General features: G+C 45.0%; 1 protein-coding gene across 1 annotated transcript in view; it reads left to right on the top strand.

The window, feature by feature from the left end:
• The window catches only part of IPO11 (importin 11), a 926,630-nt gene that overhangs the window by 350,734 nt on the left and 554,662 nt on the right, over positions 1-21,234 (top strand). Inside the window, exon 15 of the mRNA XM_082270245.1 lies at positions 10,417-10,543. Within this exon, the coding sequence (XP_082126371.1) occupies positions 10,417-10,543 (127 nt within the window). The remainder of the gene's footprint in view (positions 1-10,416; positions 10,544-21,234) is intronic.

Raw genomic sequence — 21,234 nt, 5'->3', positions numbered from 1 at the left:
TTAGTGCCATGCGGAAATCGCCACAAATGCGTAAGTCCCCATTCGCTTTCTTTACTGGTACAACTGGTGATGCCCACTCGCTGTGCTCTACCTTTGAGATGACACCTTGTTCCTCCAGCCGGCTTAGTTCAGCTTCCACACCTGCTCGGAGTGCAAAAGGTACCGTCCGAGCTTTGAAGAACCTAGGCTGGGCATTGGGTTTCAGCCTGAGTCTCACACAGTCATGCTTTATTTTTCCCAAATGGTTATCAAAGACTTGTGGGAATCGCTGTTTCAGGGATTCCACCCATCCCTCGTTATCTCTTGATGGGATGGTCACAGTGTTGCAGGGGTTAATGGCGATGTCTGGCATGCCAAAGTGAGCAATCCAGTCTCTCCCAAAAAGAGGGGGTCCCCCATGTTCTAGGATATACAATGGCATTCTTTTCGTCTGACCCTTGTAGGATACCTGTACTTTCACGTACCCCAGTGGGTGGAGTATCTGCTTTGAGTATGTCTGCAGTTTGATTGGTGTTGGACGGACAGTTGTTTGGATCAGAAGTTTTCTCCATTGTTTCTGGGTGATAACTGAAACTGCTGCTCCTGTGTCTACATCCATCTTGAGTTTCTTTCCTTCCACGGTTACCTTTACAGTCATTGCTGAGGGTGCTGAATGCATATGATGTATGTCCAATCTGTGGAGCACTTCCTCATCCTCTGATTCAGATGATGATGTATATCTTCCCACCATATATGCCTTTGTCCTGGGGTTCAGAGGTTGTTTATTTCGCACCTTCTTACTACGGCAGACTCGTTTCAGATGTCCTGCCTTACCACAGTTATGACAGAGCTGATCCTTAAACCGGCAGACTTTGTGATCATGGTCTGTATTCCCACAACGGTAGCAAGCTGACTTCCGGGCTGGTGAGGTTCTATATTTACTGTTAGCTGCAGTTTGCTTGACTGCTGTTCTGAAAACTTCCTCTTTAACCTGGGGGTTCAATCTGCTCTGGGGGTTCAATGCCTCTGTATCTTTCACAGCCATTTCCATCACTGAAGCTATCTCAATTGCCTTTGTAAGGGTAAGGTCTTTCTCTGTTAACAGTCTCTTTTGGCTAGACTCACTATTCAGTCCCATGACAAACTTATCCCTCAGTGCAGTTGGTAAGTACTCCCCAAAAGAACAGGTTGAGGCTAGTCTGCGAAGGGCGAGCACATAAGCCTTAATCTCTTCACCTGGCTGCTGCTGCCGCTGATAAAACCTGAATCTTTCTGCAATCTCTAGTGGTTTAGGCTGGAAGTGATTCCCTAACAGTGTCAGGAGCTCTGCCAAAGTCTTAGTTGCTGGTTTTTCAGGGAAAAGGAGATCCCTAAGAGTGTCATATGTCCTAGCACCAACCACTGTCAGAAATACTGCTACTTGCCTGTCGTCTGGGATGGCATTTGCACAGAAATATTGTTCTAGTCTTTCAATCCAGGAAATCCACGTTGTCTGTTCGCCATCAAATTCACTTAATGTCCCGATCAATGACATTTTCCTGCTGGGCTCTGTGGGTGTTTGTATTCCTGACAATCCAGAGTTTTTTTCCTCCTTTCTTTTCTCACACGGATAGTAGCCTTGTAAATCCCATCCTCGTCGCCACTGTTATATTCTCCGTGGTGTGAGAGACACAGGACTCTGGTCTGGAACAACGGTTGTTTATTCAGGACACACTGTACAGCATTACAGGACAGCTCTGCATATCAATACATCTCTACATGTGTCTAAAGATGGCCACTCTGCCCCTTGACCCTTGTCATCACTCCTGGGTGGAGCCAGCCTTAAAGTGACAGTACATGTGAAACCCTTCAGGTATAACACGGTCCGAGGACAAACATTCATTGCAAGGAAAGAAGGCAAGACTGGAACTCTATCTTGTATCTGGACAGTATCATTTCATGGACTCATCTTGTCGTTTACCAAGGAGGGCCCAGAACCAGCAAGGACATCCCTCTACCCCAGGCATGGGTGAGGGCGCACCTTCATGCTGTAGGAGCCTCACCTGCGGGTCTAGAGAATCCTGCTCTCAACTTTCCAGACCAGGGCCGCTTGGAACCTCCCAAGGAGGACTTGAAAGGTTTTGAACCCTTGTCAGTGGACCCTGAGGGAAAAATAAACTTTGTGAGCCGAGAAAGACGGGCAGCATCTGCGACAAGGTTTTTTTCCCTTCCCAGACTGTACTATTCCCCCCTGTGGGACTCTTAATGATGTCATCCAGGGTAGTCCCAAACAGGCGATTGCCTTGATAGGGTAAATGAATCTGAACTTTTTTTAAAAGTCTGGTCCTCAGATCAACATTTAAGCCACAGCACACGCCTACCTAAGCACCACTGCCAAAACAGATAACTTAGAAATCAAGGAGCCGTGTCCAAAGAGGCATTGCAGAAAAACTGCAGCTCCTGAACCAACTGGTCTGCCAACTCAGCAAAGGCAGGGGGAATCTGCTCGCCCTCTAGGTAAAGGCGCAAAAGTTTAGGCCACTCAGTGATTTGCGACACCAGGGCAATGGCCAGGACCAGACTCAGTGCCGGACCAACAATACTGAACATATTGCGGGCCACAGACTCTGCCTTTCTGTCAGCCAGATCCTTAAAAGCCAGAGATTACTCTACCGGAATCATTATAGCCTTGTTCAACCTGTAGACAGGAGGGTCCACCTCTGGTGGGACAGTCCACTTCTTCAGAGGTGACTCTTCAAAGGGGTACCTCACAGCAAAGCGTTTAGGAGCCAAAAAAGGGGCATTTTGGGCACTCCCAATCTCTATAGACAAACTTGGCATAATAGGAGGGATAAGGAAACACTTTTGCCATGCAAGATGGCTTGTGGTTGCCAAAGGGGACAGCCACCTCCGCCACACTCTCAGCTGAATCCTCCATTACAGATGTAATCAGTGCCTCAACCAGTGCCTTCTCGTGCACAGCTACAGGTGTGGAGGAATCATCCTCACTATCTGATAGATCGGGGAGTTTGGCAACAAACCCCGCAGGGTGGGCCACGTCCACTGCGGCAGAGTCAGATTTAGGGTGAGGCAGGGGAGTTTGGGGGATTCTTTTTGCTAGCCCGCCACCCAAATGCCACCTCCACCTGTGAAACAAGGGACTCAAGGACCGCCATCAGTGCATCAATGGAGGGCTGAGACTCTGAGGGACCTGCTGCTTCAGAGAGGGGGGGGGGTCTGGTGGGGAAACATGCTCCTGAGACTCCATAAGGTAAAGGGGAACCCACCACAAAAAGTGTTTAGCACTGCTATGGGACTCCCCCACTGCACCTGTATCACCACAGGGGCACCTGAAATTAGAGTATCCTACAACCTGCAGCAGAGAGAGGGAGGGACCCCACCAGACTCACCACCCCACCAGAGTAGCACTGGTCTGCACCATAGATAGGTCAGTATCCACATGCGATGTCCAGGAGAAAAGGAAACCCAGAAGTCAACACCAGGGGAAAAGGAGGAGCTCCTACAGCCAAAATTGCCGCCCAGAGGCTCCACTGTCATGGCTGCCGCTCCCAATGCATGCCAAGCCAACCAAACATGGCCGCTTGCAAATAGATATACACAGGCCCCAAAGTAATGGTGGTGACCATGGCGGAATTGCCACCAGTCGGCATCCAGGAGGCTCCCAGGGACCCAGGAGAAATCCCCCGAGCCCAGGCAATAACCACTATGGAGAGGGGGGATCCGGGAACAAGACCACCAACAGCAGCCAGCCCCCCGCCACCCCCCTAGCTGTGAAGTCCGTCTGCAGGACGGCGTGCTCACCCCTCTCCTCAACAGTACAGTGCAGCACACCTTCCCCTACCATCTGCCAACCTGACGCGCTACCCCAGAGTGGGGTACCAAGATGGCCCACCAAACAAACGGGGGTGTCTGGAAAGGAGGGGAACCCGCAGGTCAGACCATCCCAGGGAGGGGCCGCGTCCCCCCCCCAAACCACAACTAGGGGGGAGGGGGTACAGCTCACCATAACAAACACTAGGCGGGCACCACTGCAGACGGAACCTCCTTGCCATCGTAATGGGGGGCTGTCCACCAGGAGGAACACTGCAACTTGGGCCAAGACCCGGCCGTATGCGACCTCACAAGGCATTTAATTTTCAGGCCAGCACCCCTACAGTGGGGCTATGTCATGACCGACCTAGCACAAAGCTCTGCTCTGTGCTCCTTTGCTGGCCAGACTGATCGGACCACTGGATCTAGCTATCCAGCCCGTCGCCCAGCCCGGCAGTTGATTGTAGATCTCACAGGAAAAGAACAGGAGAAAAAATCCACGTAAATGGTAAAAATGCCAGGACCAAAGATCCCAGCAGGGAACAATGCCCTTACTCCTGACCAGGATGAAAAAAACTGAAGACCAATAGCAGAGAGGGGGATGTATAGCACCTAGGACTGGCCATAAGTGTAGCCAAGTCTTTTTTTTGCCTAGTTTTCTACTCCTGTAGGGGGCAATATACCGTATTTTCCAGCATATAAAATGACCCCCCTGATTTTCAAGTCAAAACACAGGTTTTGGGCTGCACTCGCCATATAAGACTACCCCCCCCCCCCCTAAGTACCGTAGGTGTATTCTCTCTAATATCTCCAAGGTGAGGAAGTAGGGTAGGTGTACCATAATCTCTCAAAGCTGGATGTGCCCTATTAATCTCCAAAGCAAGTACCATAAGTGTAATCTTTCAAATATCTCCAAGGTACTGTAAGTAAGTATTAGATGTAATCTCTCAAAGCGCTGGCTGTCTGAAGAGGTAAATAAAACCTTGGACAGAGGGGTGGCTGTGGATGTAGTATACTTGGATTTTGCAAAAGCGTTTGACACAGTTCCCCACACACGGCTAATGTGTAAGGTAAAGTCTACTGGCTTGGAAAGATCTGTTTGTAATTGGATAGAAAATTGGCTAAAAGATTGAATTCAGAGAATAGTGGTTAATGATTCTTACTCCGAATGGTCTAAAGTTATCAGTGGTGTACCTCAAGGTTCATTGTTAGGACCCTTACTTTTTAATATCTTTATAAATGATTTAGGGTCTGGGATTAAAAGTACCATTTCTGTCTTTGCAGATGACACCAAGCTTTGCAGTGGAATAACTTCTTTACAGGATGTCTCCAATTTACAAGCTGAGCTCAATGCACTGTTTTATCGGGCAACTATGTGGCAAATGAGGTTTAATGTTGATAAATGTAAAGTTATGCACTTGGGGGCTAAGAATATGCATGCATCATACATACTAGGTGGAGTAGAACTGGGGGAATCCATAGCGGAGAAGGATCTGGGTGTTCTGATAGATTATAAGCTTAATAATAGCATGCAATGCCAAGCTGCAGTTTCCAAAGCAAGCAAAGTCCTTTCTTGTATTAACAGAGGCATGGATTCCAGAGAGAGATATAATTTTGCCCCTGTACAAATCATTAGTAAGACCTCATCTGGAATATGAAGTTCAGTTTTGGGCACCAGTTCTTTAAAAAGGATATCGGGGGAACTGGAGAAAGTGCAGAGAAGGGCAACCAAACTGATAAGAGGCATGGAGGAGCTCAGCTATGAGAAAGGATTAGAGGAACTGAATTCATTCTCTCTTGAGAAGAGGAGATTAAGGGGGGATATGATCAACATGTATAAATACATAAGGGGTCCATATAGTGAACTCGGTGTTGAGTTGTTTACTTTCAGGTCAACACAGAGGACAAGGGGGCACTCTTTACATCTAGAGTAAAACCGATTTAGTCTCCAAATACGGAAAGGTTTCTTCACCATAAGAGCTTTGAAAATGTGGAATAGATTCCCTCCAGAGGTGGTTCTGGCCAGCTCACTAGATTGCTTTAAAAAAGGCCTTGATTCTTTCCTAGATGTACATAATATAGTTACATAGTAGGTGAGGTTGAATAAAGACAATAGTCCATCCAGTTCAACCTGTGTAGGTGTGTGTGGCCGTAATCCTCTCACATACCCCTGAATGTTCTGATCTTTGAGATGTACGTCTAAGAGTCTTTTGAAAGCCACCATACTTCCCGCAGAAACCACCTCTTGTGGTAGAGAATTCCACAATCTTAGCCCTAACAGTAAAGAACCCCCCCACGTTGCCTGAGGTTAAAACACTTCTCCTCTAATCGCATTGTATGCCCTTGAGTCCTCATGCAATCCCTCCGATTGAATAGCCGAGATCACCATTGAGATATTTATAAATTGCTATCATGTCCCCTCTCAGGCTTCTCTTCTCCAGGGAGAATAAATCAAGCGATTGCAGACGCTCTTCATAATGAAGGTCCTCCAATCCCCTAATTAGTTTAGTTGCCCTTCTCTGGACTCTCTCCAGCTCCAACACATCCCCCCTGAGGACTGGCGACCAGAACTGGACAGAATACTCCAGTTGTGGTCGGACCAGAGTTTTATAAAGTGGAAGGATTATAGTCTTATTTCTGGAATACATCCCTTTCTTTATGCATGCTAATATTCTGCTGGCTTTTGCTGCCGCTTGACATTGCATGCTATTGCCTAGTCTATCCTCTACCAAGACTCCCAGATCTTTCTCCATTTTTGATTCCCCCAAGGGTTCCCCCCATAACGTGTATTGTACTTTTATGTTTTTAGTCCCCAAGTGCAAAACCTTACACTTCTCCACATTAAACCTCATTTGCCATGTCGTTGCTCGCTCTGTTATTTTGTCCAGGTCATTCTGTAGGATATCTGCATCATGCTGTGCAGCTATTGCCCTGCCCAATTTTGGGTACTACATTTTTTTTTAAGGTAAAGTTGATCCAGGGAATATCCGATTGCCTCTCGGGGTATCAGGAAGGAATTTTTTTCCCCTGCTGTAGCAAATTGGATAATGCTTTGCTGGGGTTTTTTCACCTTCCTCTGGATCAACTGCAGGTATAGGATTGTGTATATGGTATTGTATAGTTGGGTTTTAAATACTGTTTGTTTTTTTTTTTTGGTTGAACCAGATGGACTTGTGTCTTTTTTCAACCTGACTAACTATGTCTATGCGGGAATACTGTACCGGTATATGTACCGTAGCTTCTGCTACATACAGTATACTGCGCTGGGCCAATCACGGTGAGCGATGTATACTATTATTGAATACAAAGCCTGCTTGGATTGGCAGAGTCAGAGCGATGGGCTTACTCTCTCTGACGCCAATCCGAGCAGTCTTTGTATTCAATAATGGAGGTGAAAAAGTTGTCTTATGTGCCGGAAAATATGGTAACCCTATGGTTCTGAATATGGAGAGCTATGTCCGTCAATAAGCAAAAAATAAATAGGATAAATTGCTGATTCAGAAGGTCAGAAGTCACCTAAACATGAAGGAGTCATATCTGCGCTTAGAAAAATCATAAACTGTAAAAATAAGGCAGCCAGCTACATAGGTAGATTACAAACCTAGAAAATATGTGTAAAGAGTAAACTATAAAACAGTCCCAGAATCCTTAAGAGGGAAAGGGAGGAAAACAATCCGAGGTCTCCAAGCATCGGTGATTCAGTATGAATGGATAGGCACCCAGTAGTGACAGCCAAAAGGAATGCTTACCAGAAGCAATTGACCCTCCTATGACAGAGAGGTCAAACCAGGCAGAAAATCAACCGAGGCAAAGGATCATCCGGAAGAGTGAGATGACACGAACCTCCACAAAACTATCGATCAAAAAGGCATTCCCACACTCATAAGGCTGAACAGTCCCAGGTATGTGTGACCTCAGTTCCCCAGCAATACCTCAGAGCAATGAACAAGGCAATAGTGTAGATTGCACAAATAATAATTTAATCAAAAGGTAGTACACTTACATTTGTTTAGACGATAAAGGCATGTAAAAGATTTTGAAAGCCGCGGCATAAAGCGTGCTAGACGTCCGGTGTCCAAGTCCGCCTTACGTGTATCGTCATAAGGCTGACATCGTCAGAGGCGTGGCTATCTGAACGTCAGCACGCATATAAATAGCACAAAACCGGATGTTACAGATGCGGAAGTAACCAACATCTGCACTCCACTGGGCTACAACTGAGAACCAGAAACCCCAGAAGTTGCCGTCAGCCAGGCTGATACAAAGCTCAAAGCCCGGACATATCGGATGCTGCAGACGGCTGAAATCAAAACAGGAGCACTGAAGTCAGCTGATAGCGCCAGCAAGGAGCAACTAATGTAACAGAACAATCGTTCTGATGTAGAACCAATATATATAAAAGCAAATAACATATATGTAGGTATTTAAAAAGGGATATTCATAAAATACATATATAATCAAAAAATCAACAAAAAAAATCAGATTATAAATTGATAGCCATGGCCAGCCACAAAGAATAATAAAAACATATAATAAAAAAAAAAATATATAGTAAAAAAAAACAGAGAAAATATAATATTCCCCTGAACGCTAAATTCAATATCAACAATGTTAATGTGAGCATATATGATCAATAAGGATAATGTCAAAAACCGAATATCACCTAACCCATCAACTGTTATTTATATGGCAATTGACATCCCATTCGATGGTCATACCCCACAGAGAGTAGGTCTTCATGTCAAAGATCCAGCGGGTTTCCAGTCTAGAGATTTCACGCCGGACATGACTACCTCTCCAGTGGGGGATGAACTTGTCAATGCCCCAAATTTTAGTGCCTGCAGCATCTATATTATGGCATAAGGCATAGTGTTATGACACACTATGATTAGGAAAACCCTTCCTAATTTTTTAGGTGCTCTCTCACTCTTACTGTCAATGTCCTGATGATGCGGCCAATATATTGTAAGGCCGCAAGGACATTGAAGGTGGTAGACTACATTAGTAGATGAGCAGCTGATGAAGGGTTTTATCAAGTGGTCTTTGGGGGTGGCTGTAGAACGGACCTCACAGAACCTTCTACCAGTTAGTGTTAACCCGACATACGGCACATCTACATGGAAAGAAACCAGTGAGATTGTGAAAGAAAGGGACTCGATTGAGTTTATCTAAAGTGTTTGGAGCAATGTGCAAATGTAATGGTTCGACACCTCTGAAAACAACTAGGGGGGCCTCAGGTAGTTGCGGGCCCAACACCTTGTCATTTTTAAGGACTTCCCAGTGTTTTCTAAAGATGTGTTTCACATCTCCAAATTGTTTAGAATAAGTGGTGAAGTCACCTAAAGTCTAGCAGTAGCTGCCTTGTCAACTGCTTGACCTCACTGACTGTCTCCTAGCTTCATCTTCTGTGCAGTATGTCAGGTGAGGCAGATGGTAGGCAACAGTTTTTTCCCGACGCTCCAGTTAAAATGTCAGCAAAGCGAACAAATGAAAAATTTGAATACTTCATACCTAAGACAGTATAAGCTTTAATATTAATTCATAAGCCCATTCATGAATTTTTAAATTATTTTAATTGTGTACTGTATATACTGTATATAAAGTTGTTCTAAAATGTATTAAATGTATTTTCATGTATTCCCTTTTCTATCTAAGAGACCGGGACCTGAAAAAGCCCATGGTGTATGTGCCCCTAGGGTGGCAGCCTAGGGGTGCCTTAATCTCACAGCTCATCTTTAGTATTTCGGCACCTTGGTCACTGCATTAGACACTCTTTTCGCAACCTGCCTCTTGGGACAGGCCTTTTGGCCGGGACCAGAGGAATTTTTTATTCCTGGCCGGAAGGCCTGCCGTGGTATTTCACTATGGCACACTAAGCACTTCCCCTTTCCTCACCTTTTTTGTTTGTGTGTTGTTTATTTGTTGTGTGTCACTTCACTTACACCTTTTTCTTCACACGATGAGTAGGGTGTGGGTCCTCGGGCCTACCTTTAAAATCTTGGGAGGGGGCGGATATGGCCTTCTGGCTTAGTTCGCCCTCTCTCATGGGGTCTCCCTTCGGGGAAGCCCCACCTAGTACTTGGGGTTGGGCTGTTTCGGCAGTCCTCCCAGAGAACTGGGTTTGCCTGGTTTCGGCTGGGCAGACCATAGCAAGTACCTCAGTCCCTGTCAGGAGTCTTGCGCCCCGGGGGATCAAGGTCAGGGTCCCTCCTCTTCAGAGGTGGACCATTTCACACACCCTGTGCACTTTTTGTGTTTTTCACGTTTGCGTGTGTGCACTTTTTTATGCACCGGGTGCTAGTCTGAGTGTGTTCACACACCACGGGCTTTTAAAAAAAAAAAAACTGCTTGACCTCACTGACTGTCTCCTATCTTCAACTTCTGTGCAGTATTTCAGGTGAGGCAGATGGTAGGCAACAGTTGTTCCCGATGCTCCAGTTAAAATGTCAGCAAAGCGAACAAATGAAAAATGTTAATACTTCATACCTAAGACAGTATAAGCTTTTATATTCATAAGCCCATTCATGATTTTTTTATTATTTTAATTGTGTACTGTATATACGGTATATAAAGTTCTAGAATGTATTAAATGTATTTTCATGTATTCCTTTTTCTATCATTCTATAGGTATAAGTTGTTACGTCGCAGAGTAATTTGGCTAATTGGACAATGGGTCTCTGTAAAATTCAAAGCAGATTTAAGACCATCGCTGTATGAAGCAATTCTAAATTTGCTGCAAGACGAAGACTTAGTAGTAAGTACACTGAACTATGGTGCATCAAACCATTCTTGTACCAAGGATGTGAACAAATAGATGGTATGGCTCTGTTTTTTGGAGTTTGGTTATCTATTTTGAAATTGAGTTTAGGAAAGGGTTAATTTTTTATAACATTGCAGACTTCCTGGTGTTATGTAGAGCAAATTGTCAGTATTTTTTGTTTATATCGCAAAAAATAAAAACCGCAGAGGTGATCAAATGCTACCAAAAGAAAGCTCTTTTTGTGGGCAATAGTTTTCTGTTGTATTCAGCATTGCACAACCGCACAATTGTCAGTTAAAGCAACGCAGTGCCCTATGTGGGAGATTAGCTCACAGGGATCACCTTTCACAGGAACTTAAGGCCAGCACGCAGATACAAAAACAACAAAACAATAAAATAAATCCTTGCCGTCCGGCGCTAAACTAAACAACGGTTTTCCTCACTATTCAGTGTGGGGCTGGTCCCCATCACCCACAAAATCACATAGTAAAGCAAACCTGTTCTTTTGAAAGTCCACACAGAGCTCCTCTCTGATTCCCTCCTGAGTCTCAGGCAGGCCAGAGCATTTCTGTGCTCTTTTCATGTTAATTTAAAGTCCACCTGAGCATGGACTCAGGTAACTCACAATCTCTGGACCGGAACCTAGCCTGTCACAGAGGCTGGAAAAAACCCAGGCCGGATTCCGGTTCAGTCTCTCACCACAGAACGTATGCGAGGTGAAATATAGCGATTATCCACTATCTCACCTCGCATAACGTCACACCTATCACAAAAAATGGCCTTTTCATCAAGGGGGTAAAACCTTCCAGGGCTGATGTTGTTGGGAAAAAAAAAAAAAAAGTTATTCAAACAGAATAATGTGATTTGGCCAACCAGCTATGTAAAGTATGGAAATGGAAACCATTCATTTTGGCATTTAAGAGATTATGGCAGCCCAAGTCTAGCAGACATCCTGCTTGATGTTATATCACCAATCTCTCCAGCCAATGATCGAGATGTTGCGACACAGATTTCAGCCTCATTCTAAATACCTTGATACTTTAGTGGCAGAGGAGGCACAGAAAAGCAAAAATTTAATTTCTGCGCATAAAAAAATGATCGCTCTGGATGGGGTGGGGTCCTGGACACGACTTGTGTCGGTCCACTAGCATGCTTGGTACCGTGCGCTAGCTACTCACGGTCCTGAGGTGTTTTTTATTTTCTTTATTTTTCTCTCTGCTATCTTTTCTCTGTACTGCTTATCTTTCCACTTTTGGGTGGGTGGTCCTTATCGGCCCACCTTGTGCCCTCCTGGGGATTCCATTGTCTACATGGATCCCAACTAGGACAGAGCTCTGCAATAAGTGGAGTGGGGTCCTGAGAAGGTCTCCTTTGTACGGTTTGTGGATTTCAGCAATGATTGTATCTCACTCCACTTGCGTATGACCCTTCACTGTATTTTCCTTTAAGGTAATTGGTTTTTTACTGTTGTCATGGTTCTAATGCTTCTCATTGTTGACATTTTTATTGATTACATGTCAGTTGTTGTAATATGAAAAACTTTAATAAAAACATTGAAACAAAAAAAAATGATCGCTCCATTATATGATTTCCAAAGGAAATGCCCTCTCCAACAAATGATTTGGACCACTGCGAGTTTGGGGAGGAGGAATTTAACTGGCCTGCACAGAGTTCTGACCTCAACCCGATAGAACACCTGGGATGAATTAGAGCAGAAACTGCAAGCCAGGCCTTCTAGTCCAAGATCCGTGCCTGACCTCACAATGCGCTTCTGGAAGAATGGTCCAACCATTCCCATAGACACACTTCTAAACCTTGTGGACATCCTTCCCAGAAGAGTTGAAGCTGTCATAGCTGCAAAGGGTGGGCCAACTCAATATTGAACCCTACGAACTAAGACTGGGGTGGCATTAAAGTTCATGTTAACCTGTATATTGGCAAGAAAATTCAATGGAAAATAAATATCAGCTAGGCTGCCTCTGTATGTTCTGGTGCAGCCAAAATATGCAACTAGCTTCTATCTTCTTTTAATTGTTCATCTCATAATAAACAGGGTCAACGTTGGGAGGGTGCAAACAATTCAGTTGAACAGGTCTCTTTAATGTTCAAAGGGCCCTTTTCGATATAAAAGTATTATGTAATTTTCTCTATGTATTAGTGCCAAACTACCTATGTTTATTTCCTGCATACATTGTCTCTCCTTAGGCTGTTGCATGCTACAATATGTTGTGCATGACTGGCAGTTATAGGTAGGTTAAGGTGAGTTTAGTTGCCAGAGCAACCAGAGAGGCCACAAAGTGGGGGAAAGCTAGGTGCACCCAGCCCTGAAAATAGTCATTGAAATATGGAAATAATGTGCAGCACATGCATTATAACAAAGGCAGAACATGTTGAATGTGGATAAGGGCTTTTTGGGCAATTACATGTATTATGCTGCTGGTTAAGCTAACCTCTTCAGGAGGAATTTATCCTTCTTTACAAGTATATACATGTTTATTAAAGGAATGATTCTACTGTAGCAGCTGTATCCTCAAGTGTCTTTTTTAAATTTTTTTTTTATCTTCCTTTGTCTTTCAAGGGTGTTGTTATAACATATGGAATTAATGCGGAGTGGTGTTTTAGTGCAGCACGGCTCATTACAGTGAGTGGCAGTCATGCCTTTGCCAGTGCTGGAAATAGATATCAGGTGTCAAAAGCTCAGTCATTGAAATAATTGGTGGTAAACTGGGAGGAACTGCAAGACAGAATGAAACAAGAAATGTACCTAATGAGAACCAGGTCTCTTAATTACTCACCAGTATATACATAAACAACGTGCAGTGACGCCGTTGCCACTGAGGATGCTTTTATTGCTCGGCCCTTTGTCAGAGCTTCTCTAATCAATGTTTTTCAGGGTCTTCGCATTGCCTTTGATTAGAGATGACTCCTTGTCAATGGAGCACTTTTTACCTATGGTGATTGTAATGCTGTGCCTGCTTACTTCCACCTTCTGAAAAAGAATTTGGTTTGGAGAGACAGGCATTGTGTTATTAAACTGGAACTCTTCCCTTTTGTTTGGTGGGTGGGAGTTTAACCCTTATCAGGACTGTGCATGACTCCCATGTCCACATCTGTCCTCCTGTTGGATATCTGCAGTGGCCTGAACTTTCAGTTTACTTTCTTTGTAGTCTTTTCTTTTTATACTGTAGACAGAAGGAAAATTCTTTGAAGCTTAGTTAAACTTTTTTTCTAATTCAAGCAAAAACATTCCATGTGCTTTCAAGACAAAATATGTGCAGTCTTGCAGTTAAATTTCGTCAGAGTAGTGGCTACTACTTTGGTCAGAGAAGAAAAGTCTGTAAGCAGCTGCAGAGATGGGACCCTTGTATGGTGATGCAGCTACCTGTCTGCAGAGGTCTGACATGCCCTCTGCTGGGTCAGAGTTCACCAATCCGCACAAGCTATGCTGATTGCAAAGCTATATGTCTCACTTAGCCAGGGTGAAATGGACTTCTTCAGAGAGATCAAGGGACCCATTGAGTAGCTGCTGGTAGGGGATAGGCATTTTTAATTAGACTGTAGCTTAACTAAAAGTTAATTTGGGCTTTAAGGGGTTGGTGGATGCATTATGTTTTGCTGCAACAGGGGTTGGCCATGCCCCACGAATTGTCTATGAACATACACTGTTTCTGATCTTCTCAACTGCCATTCCCTATTTATTGCTTGTTGAGATCCCTCCCTTTTACTGCAGAGAGATTGTAACCAATAGTTCTGGCTTATCCTTTTCTCTGCAGAAATTAAAAAAATATTGAACAAGAAATTCTGAGCTACTCATTGGCTAGCAAAGCTAATTCTGGTCTCCTTAATTTCACACATGTTAGTTATTTCATGGTAGCAATTGTAGCGTTCTTAGTTAACCACTTAAGCCCCAGCCCTATTTCGGACACTTTTTGTTTACAAGTTAAAACCAGTATTTTTTCCTAGAAAACTACTTAGAACCCCCAAACATTATATATATTTTTTTAGCAAAGACTCTGAAGAATAAAATGTCGGTCATTGCAAAAATTTTTGTCACGTGGTATTTGCGCAGCGGTCTTTAAAACGCAATTTTTTTGGAAAAAATTTGAAAAATCATATTTCACTGCATTTAAAAAATACTAAACAGTAAAGTTAGCCCATTTTTCTATATTGTGAAAGATGATGTCACGCCGAGTAAATGGATACCCAACATGTTACGGTTCGAAATTGCGCCCCCCTGTGGGATGGCGACAAACTACGGTCAATAGAGATCTCAATTGGCGACGCTTTAAATTTAACGGTTACCAGTTTAGAGTTAGAGTGTAGCTCTTTTTTTAAATTATTGCTCACGCTCTGGCGATCGCGGCGATACCTCACGTGTGGTTTGAACAACGATTTAATTCGCGGCTCGACTTGCGTATACGCTTTTTTTTGTGCGCGAGCTAACGGTGACGGGGGCGGCTACATTTTTTTTTTCTATTTATTTTTTCTTTTTTTTTTCTTTATTACAGGTTTTTTTTTTAAAAAAAAAATCTGATCACTTTTATTGCTGTCACAAGCAATGTAAACATCCCTTGTGACACCAATATATGGTGACACGTACACTTTATGGAGGGATCGAGGGTCTAAAAGACCCTAGACCCCTCCACTACACTTCCATGTATGCAAAACGCCGAAAACTGCGTTTTTGCATAAAGCAGTTTTTCAAATTTGCCGCCTTTTGCAGCACAGTAACCCGGAAGTGACGTCATGGACGCCGCCTCCGGGTTACGTCATCGGAGACCCGATCGATGGGACGGGAGCCCCGAGCAAAGCCACGGAAGGCGGCGGGAGGGGGGGGGACGTCCCCTCCCGCTCACCCGGGTAACGATCGAGTGGCTCCCGAGCCGCATCGGTCGTTACCGACGGAAAGCCGACCGTCGGCTTCAAACCACGGTACCGGGATGATGCCTCTAGCTAGAGGCATCATCCCGGTATAACCCTGCAAAGTTACCCGACATATGGGTACGTTGGTATGCGGTAAGTGGTTATTAAAAGAGAATTATGGACAGAACTTTTTTTGTCCTATTTCTCCTATAGATCACAGGAGTGTACTTCGTTTTGCACTCCTGTGAGCCGTTTTCAGCTGACAGCGTGTTAAAGCCCACTGTCAGCTTACATCACTCAGCCTGTCCAGGCTCTGGAAAAATTACAACTTTACAGTCAGGATCTACCCAGATGCCTGGACCGACAGCTGGCTCCACCTGTCAGCTTGCCACTGAGAACCTGAGCCAGTCACCCTCACCCCCTGCACAGACCGGCCCTCCAGTGAGCGCTGGAGGGGCAGGGCACAGAGCCTGTGATTGACATTTACCAGCTCTCTTTGCAAATGGAGTACTGGGAACTGAGCGATCATTGGTTTTTGATTGCTCAATTCTCACTGCAGAGCTGGCAGGAGGCGACTGCAGCTCGGATTAGTGCTGCCGCCATCTAGGTAAGTATGATTTTTTTTTCTAATTCCTGAACTTCTCTTTTAAACTTCACTCCTGCTTTACAAATTCAGGACCTTTTACAATAAAGTCAGAGCACCGTATTTGATTCTGTGTAGTTACAGCCAACACCATTTACAAAGGGCTTTTTTTCTCTTTTGCCTTTGATGGTTTGGGAGGGACATGGCCTCTGAATGCCCCGGGCCTGGCTATTTTTCTTTCTCACATTTTGAGCTAGTGCAGCGAAGCTGACTTTTATTTTGAGCATGTGGTAAAGTGCTTACTGCCACAAGAACATAACAAAAAGTAATGTGCTAGGTACTCTGTTCCACAGTTAATTAAACTGTTTACAAAACCCCAAGCCCTTGCATATTAAAAAGTGATGTAAAAAAACCCTACATACTTTTGAGTAGCAAACTTGAAAATTGTTAATTCATCCAGTTTCCCTTTATAACTTCTGTGTGTTTCTTAGACCAATAGGTTTTTGGAGGGGTGTGTGTGTATATATGTGTGTATGTATGTACAGTTGTGTTCATAAGTTTTTCCGTTGGCCATTTTTCAGAGAAGTTGAATAACACAAAAACTTTTCGTTCAGTGTTGGGCTAAAGCCATTTATCATCAATAAACTGTGTTTACTCTTTTTAAATCCTAATGACAGCAGAAACTACCCAAATGACCCTGATCAAAAGTTTACATAACCCAGTTCTTAATACTGTGTATTGCCCCCTTTAACATTAATAACAGCTTGAAGTCTTTTGTGGTATTTGTGGATGAGGCTCTTTATCTTCTCAGATGGTAAAGCTGCCCATTCCGTCTGGCAAAAAGCCTCCAGTTCCTGTAAATTCTTGGGCTGTTCTTGCATGAACTGCACGTTTGAGATCTCCCCAGAGTGGCTCAATGATATTGAGGTCAGGAGACTGAGATGGCCACTCCAGAACATTCACTTCATTCTGCTGTAGCCAATGACAGGTTGACTTGACCTTGTGTTTAGGATCATTGTCATGTTGGAATGTCCAAGTATGTCACATGCGCAGCTTCCGGGTGATGAAGGCAAATTTTCCTCCAGTATTTTTTGATAACATACTGCATTCATCTTGCCATCAATTCTGACCAAATTTCCTGTGCCTTTTTGTAGCTCACACATTCCCAAAACATCAGCGATCCACCTCCATGTTTCACAGTAGGAATGGTGTACCTTTCATCATAGGCCTTGTTGACTCCTTTCCAAATGTAGCATTTTCGGTTGTGGCCAAAAAGCTCAATTTTGGTCTCATCACTCCAAGTGACTTTGTGCCTGAAGGTTTGAGGCTTATCTCTGTGCTGTTTGGCTTTCTTCTGGTGACTCGACCATGCAGCCCATCTTTCTTCAAGTGCCTCCTTATTATGCATCTTGAAACAGCCACACCACATTTTTTCAGAGAGTCCTGTATTTCACCTGAAGTTATTTGTGGGTTTTTCTTTGAATCCCAAACAATTTTCCTGCCAGTTTTGGCTGTCATTTTAGTTGGTCTACCTGACCGTGGTTTGGTTTCAACAGACCCTTTCCACTTCTTGATTAGAGTTTGAACACTGCAGATTGACATTCTCAATTCCTTGGATATCTCTTTCCTGTTTTACACAGTTCTACTACTTTTTCTCGCAGATCCTTTGACAATTCTTTTGCTTTCCCCATGACTCATAATCCAGAAACGTCAGTGCAGAACTGGATGAAAGATGCAAGGGTCTGTCAGGAGTCCAGAAACTCGTTGAGCTTTTATACACACACACACTAATTACAAGCAAACAGATCACAGGTGAGAATGGCTACCTTTAATAGCCATTCAAAACCGTTTGTGTCAACTTGTGTGCATGTTATAAGGCCAAAATCACCAGGGTATGTAAACTTTTGATCAGGGTAATTTGGGTAGTTTCTGTGGTCATTATGATTTAAAAAGAGTAAACACAGTTGATAGATAATAAATGGCTTCAGCCAAACACTAACCACGAGTGAAAGAAAAGTGGTGTTATTTATTTTCTCAAGAAAAATGGCCAAGAAATCATAAATTCCACCAGGGTATGTAAACTTATGCGCACAACTGTGTATGTGTATGTATATGTATGTATATGTGTGTGTGTATGTGTGTGTGTGTATATATACACACACACATATATATATATATATATATATATATATATATATATATATATTAGAGCTGCACGATTCTGGCCAAAATGAGAATCACGATTTTTTAGCTTGGAATAAAGATCACGATTCTCTCACGATTCTCTGTGTAACAAAAAAAAATTGGGATAACTTTACTGTTACGTTTTTTTTTTATTCATTAAAGTTTATTAATTGCGTTTGAAAGACTGCTGCGCAAATACAGTGTGACATAAAATATTACAACAATCGCCATTTTATTCTGTAGGGTCTCTGCTAAAAAAATATATAAAATGTTTGGGGGTTCGAAGTGCTTTTCTAGCAAAAAAAACTGATTTTAACTTGCAAGCAACAAGTGTCAGAGAAAGGTCTAGTCTTTAAGAGGTTAAACTTCCTTTCTCCCTGGCAGAGGGAAGGAAAAGATACAATGGAATCATTTTGTTTATAGTTACTGGGAGACTTAGGCTCCATGCACACAGGGCGTCATAAAAACGTGCTCCAAAGCTGTTTACATAACGCCGGGAAACAGCAGCTGTAAAAACGTGCTTTCAGTAGCTTTTTCTACTAGCGTTATTGCACGTTTGGCCACAGTAGCTGTTAGCAGCGTTTTTTCTGCCTCCATTCAAAATCAATGGTTCCATATGGGAGCCTATTGATTTGAATGGAAGTCACACCGCAGGTCGGATCAGGGTGATCCGACTTGCGGTGCGACCTGCACTGTGAGAATCTTGAGGGGGAACTCCACGCCAAAATGGGGAAAAAAACGGCGTGGGGTTCCCCCCCAGGTTCCAAACCAGGCCCTTCGGGTCTGGTATGGAATTTGAGGGTAGCCCCGCGCCGTAAAAACGGCATGGGTTCCCCCCCAAAATCCATACCAAACCCTTATCCGAGCATGCAGTCCGGCATGCCAGGAAAGGGGAGGGGACGAGCGAGCGGCCCCACCCCCCCCTGGATCATACCAGGCCACACGCCCTCAACATGGGGGGGTGTGGGTGCTTTGGGGCAGGGGGGGCTCTGCACCCCGCACCTCAAAGCACCTTGTCCCCATGTTGATGAGGACAAGGGCCTCATCCCCACAACCCTGGCCGGTGGTTGTGGGGGTCTGCGGGCAGGGGGCTCATCGGAATCTGGAAGCCCCCTTTAACAAGGGGGCTCCCCCAGATCCCGGACCCCCTCCCTATGTGAATGGGTATGGGGTACACTGTACCCCTACTCATTCACCCCATAAAATGCAGTGTATGGAAATAACGACAGGAGACATTTTGGAAAATTTATTAAAAATCTTCATCCGGCTCTTGTCCTCTCCGGGGGTCTTCTGCTGTCTTCTCCTCTCCGAGGGTCTTCTGCTCTTTTGCTGTCCGCCCTTCTTGTCTTCTCCTCTCCGGGGGTCTTCTGCTGTCTTCTCTCCAAGGGTCTTCTGCTCTTTTGCTGTCCGCCCTTCTTCTCTCCGGGGTCTTCTGCTGTCTTCTCCTCTCCGAGGGTCTTCTGCTGTCCACCCTTCTGCTGTCCAATCTTCTTGTCTTCTCCTCTCCGGTCTTCTGCTCTTTTGCTGTCGGCTGTCCTTCTTCCTCCGGTCCTCCTCCGACGACGTCTCCAGCGATTATGCCGGCCTCTGGTCTCTGCAGCTTATTATATAGCCATTAGGGGCGTGGCCGCCAGATGACGTCATCGGGAGACCACGCCCCCTTGTGTCACAGATGACGTCAGCTGTGACACAATGGGGCGTGGTCTCCCGATGACGTCATCTGGCGGCCACGCCCCTAATGGCTATATAATAAGCTGCAGAGACCAGAGGCCGGCATAATCGCTGGAGACGTCGTCGTCGGAGGACCGGAGGAAGAAGGACAGCCGACAGCAAAAGAGCAGAAGACCGGAGAGGAGAAGACAAGAAGATTGGACAGCAGAAGGGCGGACAGCAGAAGACCCTCGGAGAGGAGAAGACAGCAGAAGACCACCGGAGAGGAGAATACAAGAAGGGCGGACAGCAAAAGAGCAGAAGACCCTTGGAGAGAAGACAGCAGAAGACCCCCGGAGAGGAGAAGACAAGAAGGGCGGACAGCAAAAGAGCAGAAGACCCTCGGAGAGGAGAAGACAGCAGAAGACCCCCGGAGAGGACAAGAGCCGGATGAAGATTTTTAATAAATTTTCCAAAACGTCTCCTGTCATTTCCATACACTGCATTTTATGGGGTGAATGAGTAGGGGTACAGTGTACCCCATACCCATTCACATAGGGAGGGGGTCCGGGATCTGGGGGAGCCCCCTTGTTAAAGGGGGCTTCCAGATTCCGATGAGCCCCCTGCCCGCAGACCCCCACAACCACCGGCCAGGGTTGTGGGGATGAAGCCCTTGTCCTCATCAACATGGGGACAAGGTGCTTTGAGGTGCGGGGTGCAGAGCCCCCCCTGCCCCAAAGCACCCACACCCCCCCATGTTGAGGGTGTGTGGCCTGGTATGATCCAGGGGGGGTGGGGCCGCTCGCTCGTCCCCTTCCCTTTCCTGGCATGCCGGACTGCATGCTCGGATAAGGGTTTGGTATGGATTTTGGGGGGGACCCCACGCCGTTTTTTCGGCGCGGGGCTACCCTCAAATTCCATACCAGACCCGAAGGGCCTGGTTTGGAACCTGGGGGGGAACCCCACGCCGTTTTTTTTCCCCATTTTGGCGTGGAGTTCCCCCTCAAGATTCTCACAGTGCAGGTCGCACCGCAAGTCGGATCACCCTGATCCGACCTGCGGTGTGACTTCCATTCAAATCAATAGGCTCCCATAGGGAGCCATTGATTTTGAATGGAAGAAAAAAAACGTATAACGTGGCTTAACGCACGTTAAGCAACGTTATGGAGCCTTATGGAGCCTTTAGCAGCGTCAGACGTTTTTTGCAGCTTGACGCTGGAGCTCCTGAACCCACAGTTCCTGGGTTTTTTTTGGAGCTGTAAAACGCCTATGCCACTTGGAGCTCCTAAAAGCTCTATGTGTGCATGAGGCCATAGAATAACATGGATGGGCGTTCTGCAGCTGCAAAAAAAAACGTCTGACGCTGCTAACAGAAGCTGTAAAAACGTCCAGTGTGCATGAGGCC

Source organism: Pelophylax lessonae, assembly GCF_965119305.1.
Source record: "Pelophylax lessonae genome assembly, chromosome: 1".
In the NCBI taxonomy this organism is placed as follows: domain Eukaryota; kingdom Metazoa; phylum Chordata; class Amphibia; order Anura; family Ranidae; genus Pelophylax; species Pelophylax lessonae.
Note: the sequence above shows the minus strand (reverse complement) of the source record. Positions and strands in the feature narration are given on the sequence as shown.